Source organism: Cricetulus griseus, chromosome 2, assembly GCF_003668045.3.
Source record: "Cricetulus griseus strain 17A/GY chromosome 2, alternate assembly CriGri-PICRH-1.0, whole genome shotgun sequence".
NCBI lineage: Eukaryota > Metazoa > Chordata > Mammalia > Rodentia > Cricetidae > Cricetulus > Cricetulus griseus.
In genome coordinates, this window is record NC_048595.1 from 271797369 (window position 1) to 271809440 (window position 12072).

A 12072-nucleotide genomic window follows, 5' to 3' on the forward strand; every position below is an offset into this window, starting at 1 on the left:
CCATTTTATGGCAGTATGATTAAATTTCCTTTTGGCTAAATATGTGTCTGTATGTACATACACAAAAGTGTTTTCTTTGTCCATTCATCATTTTGATGGACTCTTAGTTTGATTCTGTAGCTGTTGCGAGTATTGCTGCAGTGCCTATGGGAGTACAAGCACCTCTGACATATTTCATTTCCTTTGGCTGTTGTGATTTCTGGATCATATGATAATTTTAATTAAAAATTTTTTACACAAGTCATCACATATTCTATTATTATTATTATTATTAATTATTATTATTATTAGGTAATTTATAATTTTTGTTTATGTATTTATTTTTGAAACACTGTGTAGCTTTGGCTGGCCTGGAACTGGGACCTCAGAGATTAGGCTAGCTCTGCCTCCAGAGTGCTGAACTTAAAGGTGTGAGCTACCATGCCTGGCTCAATTTTTAATTTTTTTGAGGGAACTCTACTGTAGTTTTTCTGTCATGGCTGTACTACATCCCATTGGTAGTGGGTGAAGATTCACCTTGAACTTAACTCAAGTGGATGAAGCTGGAGGACATAACTAAATAAGCCAAGCACAGAAAGATGAAACCATATGATCTCATTCAGCTGCAGAGCTGAAAACAACTGTTTTCAGAAGTATAGATTGGAAGGTGTTTGACTAAGATCGGGAAAGGTAGGGGACACCCTTCCCAGGTTAGGAAAGAGAATGGTCAATGGTAGAAATACAGTTTGATGGGAGTTAGATTTTTTTTCTGTTTTGTAGAGGTGTAGTTTATATTTTTGTTTCTCATTTAGCGTAATTGCCAGTAATTTTAGGAGGAAATGGGTAAAAATACCTTTATTTCTACACCTTAAAACTTGCACCATACTTTATAGAAATGAACTAGGTTCCTGATGATGGGCACATTTATTTTTATGTCCATCAAGCATTCATTTGTCAATCAAACTCTGCACATGTGCTAGGTGAGGTCACCAATGTAAAATATTGGTATATAAAATGCATTTTATAAAATGTAACTAACTGTACTAAGCCCAAGGCTGTGAATAATAGCATCACACATGGAATTAGTAAATAACACATGTATTACATTGGACATTCTGAGATTTTCAAGGACAAAAGGGCCACTTGGGCTTGGTTGTTCAGGAGGCAGGATGAAGGCAGTGTGAGGGACAGCAGTTAAGAGAAAACCAACTAAGTTGTGATCAGGAGATGTTTGGTTGGAAATGTTGTAGAGTAGAAAATTAATAGGAGATGTGGAGAGCAGGCTGGGGCACAGGGTGTGTGTGCATATTTTCTTTCTTTTCTTTTTTTTTCTTTTTTTCTTTTTTTTTCCCCGAGACAGGGTTTTTCTGTGTAGCTTTGGAGCCTATCCTGGTACTCGTTCTGGAGACCGGCTGCCTCTGCCTCCCGAGTACTGGGATTAAAGGCGTGTGCCACCAATGCCCAGCTGTGCATAATTTCAAGCAATTGTAGAAACTCTTTGTCATGTAATTATGAATTGAGGTTTTTTTCAGCATTTAAAAGCAAACAATATGCCCAAAGAAGTTGCTTGAAAGGCTTGGGACCCAGAGACAGAGTTGAAACTTTGTCACAGCTGTATGCATGAAGATGAAAAACTATTGTCTGAAAATACAAAGGAAGAGACACCTGCAGGAGACTTTTTAAAAGGGAGATTACAGATTTGGAGACTCTGACTGTAAAAATGGAGGGTCTTTTTTTAATTCACCTTGATTCCAGACCAGATAAACGATGCTTTCACAGGCAGGAGTAGATGAGGTTGGGAAAAAGACCTGATTTCATAGGAAAGAAGGTGAGATCTTTTATATATGTTTAATTTTCTATGGAGGTGTCTAACAAGCACTGTTAGAAACAAACATTTGGGGTGAGCATGTAGGAACTTATTTTAACATCAGTGACTAAATCTTGTCAATAAAAAGCTCTTAAATGAAAAGAGAAGAGGAATTGGCTGTATAGAGTTCAAGTAAATCCTGAGGGTATTGATCAGGGAGGGGATGGAGAAAGGCAAAAATTAGGCCTGAATTAGTTGTAAGTCTGTACTCACACTGTATGTAAGCATACACAGATAATGGTTGTGTTCAGTTCACTCTACAGAGGTACTGACAACCAACTTCTGGTTTTAGAATCTGTGGTCAGGAGTTTAATGAATACTAGAGAAGTCAGCAGTACCACAAATAAGGCATTAGTCATGGGTCAGTGTTTCTATTGCTGCACCTCAGAAGTCTGGGTGATCTTATTTATAGCAAACTCTTATCCCAACCACACTTTAAAGCATTTTCAGTTCCAATAGAATGGCCACATTCTTGGCCATGGGATTCTCCAGTTCACAGTTGATTATATGTTGCTGAGATGTTTGCTGTGTTTATTGGATTGTTATTCCCTTGCTCTGCCCCTTACTCCTGGCCCTCCCCAGCTCTGCTCTGCTCTGCTCTGCTCTGCTCTGCTCTTCATAAGTAAGGTTGGTGTAGTTAAGAGGGACTTGTTTAACTTCTTTACTGCTGTGTATTATATGTGATTGCCCCATTAGGGCTCTGCTAGTAGAATCATCTTTCCTATGGCTCAGAAATTCTCTGGATAGGACATGGTGGAATAGTAATGGAAAACAAGTCCAGAAACTAAAGTGTGCACTCAGACTTCCAAGAGTTTGCTTGCCTATAGGGTAAGAGTCAAGATAGACATGCATTGGGTTTGGTCTTGGCTCCTTATTTTCTTTGTAAGTTTTCACAAGCCACTCAGGCTCTTTAAGTATCTGTGCCTCCTGTTTGAAATGGGGATAGCAATCAATGCTACAAGTCCTTTGTAGCATTGCAGTGAGGGTTAAATGAATTGATAGAGCGCTCACAGTACAGGGCAGACCCTTGATAGTGCACAGTGAACGTTCCTTGTCTTCATCATCACAGCCATTGTTACAGACAACTTCTATGTCTGGCATTAACTTCCACTAGCAGCATGATGTCATTGAATGTAACAAGTAGGACCAAGGAGGAGACTGAACATGCCAGTGGCTCATAGATAATTGAATTAACTTTTGGATATGGTCCCAGGCACTCAGTGGGTAAGGTGTATGAGACTGTGTTTTCACCATTTTAGAACAGGTGGGTGTATTGCAAGAAGCCCTCCCTTCTCTTCCTGGTTTTGGCCTAGAACTGCCCCCCCCTCCAGTTTATAGTGTCACTGGCTGTTAACATGCTCCATCCATTCATTTAGCACATAGAACTTTTCACATTCCTGACATTGTGCTGGACACCGAGTTGACAGGATGAATCAGGTATGGTTCCTGCTCTGAAGGAAAAAGAGGTTCATGTAAGCAAATGCAATGAAAACGTTCCCTCTAAGGACCATTAGATGCCTTTACACTAGAAAACCAAGAGCTGACTTTTGGCAGAGAGCAGCACATTCTGAATAAGAAGCTACTGTGCAGCATTCTGGGGTACTGTTCCCTGTTCTCAGCGGTGTTCCAGAGTGCTCTCTGTTCTCAGCAGTGTTGCTGTTACATATTGCCCAGGAATTAGTCATCCTGCACATGCCAATTATTTGAACATTTACCCTTTCATACAATTGGATGACCTCTTTCCTTTATAAATATTAAGTCCTTGATAAACAGTGAAGGAATGAGGTTGTGACTTTTAAAAGCCCAGTAAGTAATATGTTGGACTTCTAACGTATCAAGTAATATATAATTCTAGTTACTAAATTAGTTGTGGTGATAGCTGAGCAGTTTTGGGAATGAGGAAGTTAACATAGTAATTATGGCTTTGGTAAAATTCTGGGCTATCAATACAAAGTCAGGAATTTTTGGATGAAATTGGTTGGGTTACAGCTCATCAGACCAGTGTTGTTGGTTCATGTTGTTATGCCACACATAGACTCTAGAGAATCCTGGTGATTATAGGCTGGTTATAAGCATGTAGCTTTATTGTTTGGATTTGGATGGATAGACATTGTAAGCTGGGCAGCACATTTTAGAAAAGTCAATTAAAGCAAGTGTCTATTTTGAATAAATTTGAATTTGTTATATTGGTAGCAATCATTCACTGTTATCCTAACAGGACAGCTTACGGATGTATGATAGAAGCCATCTGCCTTGCTTTTTCTATTTATTCAAATGATAAAATGTTTGCTTTTTGTTGTTGATGGGGGAATTTTTATTGTCACTGGAGATTAAGGTGCTTTCCGCCATACCCACCCTCAGCCTTGTGCTTTCTGTATGCAGGGAGACTCATGCATCTGTATGCAGTGTGTGTGGACTGCCTGGAAGGGGTTCACAAGATTGTCTGCATCAAGTGCAAGTCCCGGTGGGATGGCAGCTGGCACCAGCTGGGTACCATGTACACCTACGACATCCTGGCTGCCTCTCCCTGCTGTCAGGTTGGTATCAACTGAAGTGAGAGTGCAGTGGGTGACATTGGGCTTCTGTCACCAAGGTAACTTAGAGAGTTAAAGGCTGCCTTTTGGTTCTCTTGAGGGAGTTTTGAGGGCTTGAAGAAGGTTCTTCTGAGGGTAAGGAATTCAGGTACCCAAGTTGTTACCTTGAGATAGAACACTATGTAGTCAAAGGGATATATACAACAATAGACTTGGAGTATTTGCCATGAGTTATGTCAGAAAAAAAAAAAAAAGCTAAAAAATATCATAACACCTTGCTTCCATTTGTAACTAAGCATGAAAAGTGCTGCTGAGCTCTGCAGATGGTCAGGTGGCCGGGGGTTCGATTTATATGCGTGGTTTCTTTAGTTTGCTTTTTGTTTGTAATTGTCTCATTTTGTGTGACTAATTTGTACTGCAGTTGTAGCAAAAGGTTACAATTTGAAATGAAAAGGAAAGTTTTATTTTCTAGAACAGACTAAATTTCCTCTTACTTACTGTCTGTGAGAGTTAGCAAAACACTAGCCTCTCATTCTTTAAGTTGTGTGAGGTTGACCAGAAAGATTTGTAATGCTTAAAGTACTGAAGAGCAACATTCTTCTCCGACTCTTAGGAGCACCTGAAGTGTAACTGTCAAAAGGAGAGGAGGGAGGTGTTGACACAGAACCCCATTAAATAAGAAACTAAGATAAAAATCCCCAGTAAAACCTGAATTTATTATTCCACATGCTTGAGGAAGAACTTGCTACATAATTCCATGATAGGTAGTCCTGGGTAGCAGAGACATTTTCTTCTATTACCAGTTTGTTCAGATGACCAGTTTCTGTTGAGTTCAAAGGCTGACAGAGACAGTTCTTCAGCTCTTTATTTTATTTTATTTTAGCCATTTGAGTATTTTCCAGAGGAGAAATATGGTCACAAGAGAGGTGGACAGTCTTCTTTTTCTGTCTTTTGGTTTTTGATAAGGTTGATTAGTTTTCTGCTTTTGTGGCATACTGACTACATTTACAGATTCAGTGTTAGCTAGTTAATCATTATCATGTTTTATGGTTACTAGTGTACCTTAGTGTCCACTTCTAAGATGAGAAAAACCAAAGGAAGTGGCACCTTTCTCTGCACATGTGTGATGTTGCATGAGCATTAGCCTTTTAATTAAGGAAATAGAGAAGTGAACAGAGGTTTGGGCCTCTTAAAACTCATGGTATCTTACTTAGTGTTGCATGGGACCTTGCATGGCTCACTCAGCCTGCTGAGTTGTTCCTTATAATGGATGACTCAAATTTTTGAATGTTTTGTTCAGGTCTACAAATTGTGTCACAGTTGTGACTAAAAGCTGCGATTCCTCTTCTGGTCTTCTTTTTACTACATAGGATTCCCATATCTTCAAAGAGAAATATATAATGGCATCCTGCCCACCAGCACTTTAGTATACACTGCATATATGGATATATGCCAAGACTATAGTTAATGGCCCCAACTGAAATGGAAAACCTGTTTGATTACTTTTTTTTTTTTTTTTTTTTTGGTTTTTCGAGACAGGGTTTCTCTGTGTACCTTTGGAGCCTATCCTGGCACTCACTCTGGAGACCAGGCTGGCCTTGAACTCAGAGATCTGCCTGCCTCTGCCTCCTGAGTGCTGGGATTAAAGGCGTGTGCCACCAACGCCCAGCCTTTGATTACTATTTATTATCAATCAATTGAAAGTATTCACTGTGGGGATATAGTAGTAGATACTACTAAGGATTCCAGGTAAGTCTGAGGCAAAAATAAGCAGTAATTGGCTATCAGAAAGGAACAACAGGTTAGAGAGAACTTTACACTCCAGACGCAGAGAGGGATGAAGTAGTTAAACGGGAGTTCATTTTAGGTTGTAGAAAGATAGTCTGTGTTGCTGAAATGTGCACTCTGGAGCACATTTAGTTTAAATCCCAGCTGTACTGCTTTCCGTTTTCTTGGGCATGGTATTTATCACTGTGTGCCCCTTTTCATCATCTGAAATGTAGATTATACTCCCTCACAGGAATGCTTTGAGGACAAATTTGTTAGCACATTTTTAGGAAGTGTCTAAATTAAGACTGTTTGATCTGTAACTTCTGCCTATCCACTTCACTCCCAGATCTATTGCTGAAGGGCTCCATGATCATGCTTTGAGAGGCCCAGGTACAGATGAAGGTGTCATATGCTAGTGAGTTCCAGAAGTCTCAAGATATACAAAGCACTCGAGCCTAGATAGCCAAACCAATTTTGATTGGATATTTTAGAGAAATTTTATTTTTGTATCTAACAGTGTTACGTGGAATCAAATGAAAGTGTATATGAGCTTTTGAAATAACTTGAACTCTTCAGGGAAGTTTTTCATGTAGGTTTGGCTGTGGGGGAGCCAGTTTCAGCCACTTACTAAAAATCTAGGGGGTAGGTGGTTGCTATTAGGTAACTAGTGGAAATGTTCAGGTGGTACAGTTTAGAATTCTCTCATTGATAGGCACCACATATTAGGAGAGAACTTGGGAGACTGTAATCTTTAGAAGGATGATAATGAATGCCAGAGTGTGTGTCTTAGATGTGTATACCCTTATTCTGTTAAAAATAGTGATGCATCACTGAATTTCAATCAGCTCCCAGCACTTTGATTAGATGGTTTTTGACTAGTGTTGTGAAGCCAATGGCATTGTGGCTCATGATGTCTGTTTCTCCAGGCCCGTCTGAACTGCAAGCATTGTGGCAAGCCTGTGATCGATGTACGGATCGGGATGCAGTACTTCTCTGAGTACAGCAATGTCCAGCAGTGTCCACACTGTGGGAACCTGGACTACCATTTTGTGAAGCCATTCTCTTCCTTCAAAGTTCTCGAAGCTTATTGATGAAAGCTTTGCTTTAGTAATAGCTATTTTATTGATATAATTACTTTACTACATATCTTTTATAGGGGAACATTCTGTGACATTAATTTCTTTTCTAATTTAAAGCAGAGTTTACTTTGTATATTTGTGCCACTAAAATGAGGGCTGCCCCTTGCCCTGTCTTGATTCCCAAATGTCAGTGTGTGGTTAAGACTGGAGCCTAAATGGGAAGTCATGCAGATTTTGGTAGGGTTTCAGTCTCCTGCAGAATCTCTGACACAGTTCTGAGGTAGTAGGAAGAATGGGTGACATTTAGGTGTGGGTTCTGTGGTGAGACTAAAGGTGTGGTGGAAGTGGGGAGGAAGCTTTTACTTAGCTCTCTAGTAAAGACCTGCTGTTAGATGCTTGGGCCTTGGGGAAAATGAGTGACAAGTGAATGTAGGTCTGAGCCTGAAGACTCTGTTCTTCAGTTCAGGTTGAGGTGCAATTTACTCCACTGACAAGTGATTTGAGAGTAAAGTTGAGTGCTCTTTCTTTGTTTATAAAATTTAACAGTTTTCATACTGAAAGTAATATCCAAATTATATGAAACTTGAAAAAAACTGTTGCTGATGCAAATGTTTTAGGTGAGCTGAATATAACAGGTCTTATGAAGTGAAATTGGAAATGATGCACACTGAATCAAGAGAGCAGAAAGACAGAACTTGGTTATTTGAATTGTTTCTCTAGACACTAGTCAAAAAACCTACAGAAAATCTGCACATGCTGTGGTTTTGGTGGGCATGGTTTACAGCTTGCATGGCTGAAGTAATTGTTTGGTATCCAGATCTTCTCAGAGATAAACCTCTAGCCTAACTGTGCTACAGAACCAGTCAGGCCACACGTCTCATTTATCTACTGCCACATAAACACAGTTAATACTGAGTTTCCAAAATCAGAGTTGACCTGAAGAAGAAAGGGGAAATTGGTTAGAATGATGAAGAACAGCTTTTATTCTTTTAAAAGTGCGTTTTGTTTTGGTAGCAGTAATGCAAAGAGCATATTTGAAAATAGATTATCCTGAAGATTCCTATAATCTCTTATTGTTTTTTTAAAATTACATACAGAATACCAGGTATTCCAAAAACAGCCCCTGTTTACTAGAACTTGAGGCTTCAATGTGCTGAAGACATCCTTGTAGAATTAGAATTAGAGAATTACTTCTCATGAAGGAATTTGATAATTTCAAGTATGATGCAGAAATACACATTAAAAGAATACTTAATATTTCATTAAAAGAATGAAATAATCATTTCATGAGTAGGCAATGTGGGGTTCATGTAAATATTTTATATTGATTACTTGGTTTATGCCATCCCCCAGGGGATTTTCTTTTCATAATTGTCTAAGCATTATTGCCAATGAGTTTTAAGTTCTACACAAGTGCTTGTTTTGTTTGAAACCATAGCATTAAAGAACCTGTGCTAAACTAAAACTCTTCATCAGTTGGTTTGTTACACCAACTTGTGGTTTGGTGTTTGATGATCTGAAAAGTTTCACATCTACAAGAAATGCTCAGGTTGCCTAGGACAAGCAGAAATCATCATTGGTCAGATGGTGTTTAATGCAATTTCGTGAGGTCTATAGGACATAATACTTGCAAATTTGTCTGTGATGCACAAAGCTGCAATTATGAGTTAGCTGTTTCCCTATGAATCTATTGTACACCTATGAATCTGTTGTATACTCAAGTTAAAATTTTGGTAAGCTTCTATTCAAATTCCATATTTCTGTTTGTTTCTGATTTTTAAAATAAATACTTGTAATGCTGTTCTTTAACCTATTGACATTTTCTATAAAACTTCATTATTGTTCGGAAGTCAATCTAGCCATTGCACCCAGTGAGTTCTTTAGATTAAAAAGAAAAAGAAAAAAGAAGCAAAAAACCAAAACACTATGGGCTGTAAGCCACATTCTGTTCTTGTTTCTTAGATTGTTTTCTGCCCCTCCCCAATGAAGAAGTTTCACTATAATTGGATAACATTTGCTTTTGATGTTATGTTGATGATAAAATGAGGACTATAGTTGTATGTAGTGATATAAAAAGAGAAGCATGAGCCCCGTACTCTAATAATTATTTTTTGCCTTTTAGTGCATTGATTACATTTTTGTCTGAAAGGAAAAACTTGGCTGATTTGAGAACAAAATACAGTTGAGTATACAGTAATTGCTTTAAAGATAAATCTTAGTTTGGAAATCTGCTGACCTTAATGTTTTCACCAAACTTTGGGTGAACATATTGGTTATTATTGGAATGTGTCAGGAAAGATCACCGTTTTTATTGAAGTTGGGCTTTTATTAAAAGGCATCAGTCATCCAGGAGATCTAACTTCTGTTTTTCTCATGAGTAGTAAAGTGATTTTTATCTACTTTAACATTTTTAATCATTTATTTTTAAAGAGTTCCATACTTTGAGCAATTAAAACTGCCTGTTCCCATCTTGAGAGAAGCTAATTTTTTATCATTTTCTCTTCAGGCCATCTCAACTCTCCGCTTTCATCTGATCACCCGATCACATGGAAGCACTTGGTAACCTTGGGCTTATTCCTTTAAAGGTAGACTTTATCCTATAAATTGGAGGGATGAGCAGATTGTTCTTTATACAAAGGAGCTTCCCCAGCATCCTGTAATTTCCAATTTTTTTGTAAAAGGGGTTCATTTTTGTAAGTAAAGGAAATTTCCATACCTTTCTGGGAGAAATTAACTTATGGAGGAAGAATATTACATGTTTAAATGCTTAAACTTAACAGATTGACCCATAACTTGCTAGATGACCTTTCTGAGTTCTTCATGTCGTCTCACCACACCAGTGCTGACTGTGCAGTCTGCTCTATGCCTGTTTTCTATCCTGTTTGTTTTTTTTGTTGAATTCCTTTTAGGAAGCACTTGTTGAGTAATTGTAGTTGGAAGATTGGGGAAGAGGTGAGGAGAAAGCACTTTTGTTTAGGGTATGGTTCCCATAACAGGATGCTGCATAGCCCAGTTAGCTTTCATGCTTTGTTGACTTTGTTATTTTTCCAGGTAATTGAAAGAAAATATAATGAATGGACACCATGAAAACCAGCTCAAAAATATGTTGTTGTCTATAAAGATTTCTTGTCAAGATGTTTGGATTGCACTTTTGTTGAGGGAAGCCGGTGTAAATACTTTAAGAATGTTGGTAAAATTGAAGCATTTGGGTTATGGAATCATGTGTGGTATTAGAGGGTTTCTATATGTGAAAGGTATGTATTACAAATAATAAAATTTTAAAAACAAACACTGAACTTGGCTTTAATGTGTTACTAGATTTTGTTGTATTTTTTGAGGAATGGGGTTGTTTGCTAAGAAAAGACAGTAAAGAAGTAGGGATATTCTTAGGAGTTAAAATAATATCCAGAAAACCATTCCAAAGTTACTTAACTAATCAAAATTATGAATTCTGGGCTAGTGAGATGGCTCAGCAGGCAAAGGTACCTGTTACCAAATTTAACAACCTGAGTTTTATCTGAAGAACACATGGTAGAAGGAGAGACTTACTCCAGAAAGTTGTCCTCTGACCAGAACATGTATGCTGTGGTGTGTGCTCATGTGATACATAAATGTAAAAAAAAAAAAAAAAAAAGAAGAAAGATAGAAAAGAAAGAAAGAGAAAGAAAAAAGGAGGAGAAACCCACAATTACAAATTTTCCACTGCTTACAAGTGTGTATTACATGCAATCAAATAATAGCAAATCTGCCTTCCCCCTTGTCTCATGTGGGTAGTATAAAATTATTGTTCTGTTTATAAAGAATTCTATAGTGTAAAGAGTGTTAAAGAAAAATTGAAAGTGGTTTTGATACACAGCAGACCAGCCACCATAGACATTGTCTTAGTCAGTGCTCTGTTGCCATGAAGAGACCCATGATCAAGGCAGCTTTTATAAAGGAAAGCATTTAATTGAGGCTTGTTTACAGTTTCCATGGCTGGGAGCATGGCTGCAGGCAGGCAGGCACTGGAGCAGTGCTGAGAACTTCACACCCCGGTCTGCAGGCAGCAGGTAGGGAGAAAGAGATGAGACTGGTCCTGGCATGGGCTTGTGAAATCTCAAAACCCACCCCAGTAACACACTTCCTCCAACAGGGCTACACTTCCTAATCCTTCTAATTCTTTCAAACAGTTCTACTCTTTGGTGACCAAGCATTCAAATATGTGAGCCTATCGGGACCATTGTTACTCAAATCACCACAGACATGTAGTCAAAACTTAAAAGTTATCTTGGTTTTTCCTGAATGTTAGTTGTAACGACAAAACATGCTTTATGTCTGCATCAGCATGACTTGGTTGAGATTAACCCAGCTGTCACAGAAAGACTGTGTAACAACCAGTAACACAAGAGGGCAAAACCATTATGCTCTGTAAAAGATGCTGTGATGGCTTTGAACTGCCTTCCTACACTTCCTCTTGGATCTTTGCTGGATTCCAGGTGCTGTGATCTCTGCTGTGTGGAACCCATGTCAGCAAAGTAGGGACCTCAGTTCTTACTCCAATGGAGAAAAAAGCTGTTCCACAGTGGTGGCAGTTGAGTTTAGCAGTAGAAAACTCTTTCCTATTCTCAGTGATTACCACTTTAAATCTTACCTGCTGTTTTGATTTAAATTTGACAAATTCTACAAATAATTAGATTGTTCATTATATGCGTGGCTTAGTAAAGAGTTAAATTTAGAAGGAAAAAGCTTGTCTTAAGCATTCATGTTTTCCTGTTCTCTTAGCTTTTCATACTGGGGGTAGGAGAATCTGATGAATGTGAAATGTGCATAAAGACAATATTATATAGATGTAATATTTGAAATA

The 12072-nt window shown here is 38.2% G+C and overlaps 1 protein-coding gene across 1 annotated transcript in view; it reads left to right on the plus strand.

Moving 5' to 3' along the window:
* Heca (hdc homolog, cell cycle regulator) overlaps window positions 1–10525 on the plus strand; it is a 38657-nt gene extending 28132 nt beyond the window's left edge. Inside the window, 2 exon segments of the mRNA XM_027401964.2 lie at window positions 4229–4383; window positions 7077–10525. Of these exon segments, the coding sequence (XP_027257765.1) occupies window positions 4229–4383; window positions 7077–7241 (320 nt within the window). The 3' untranslated portion in view covers window positions 7242–10525.
* Window positions 10526–12072: the final 1547 nt, after the last annotated feature.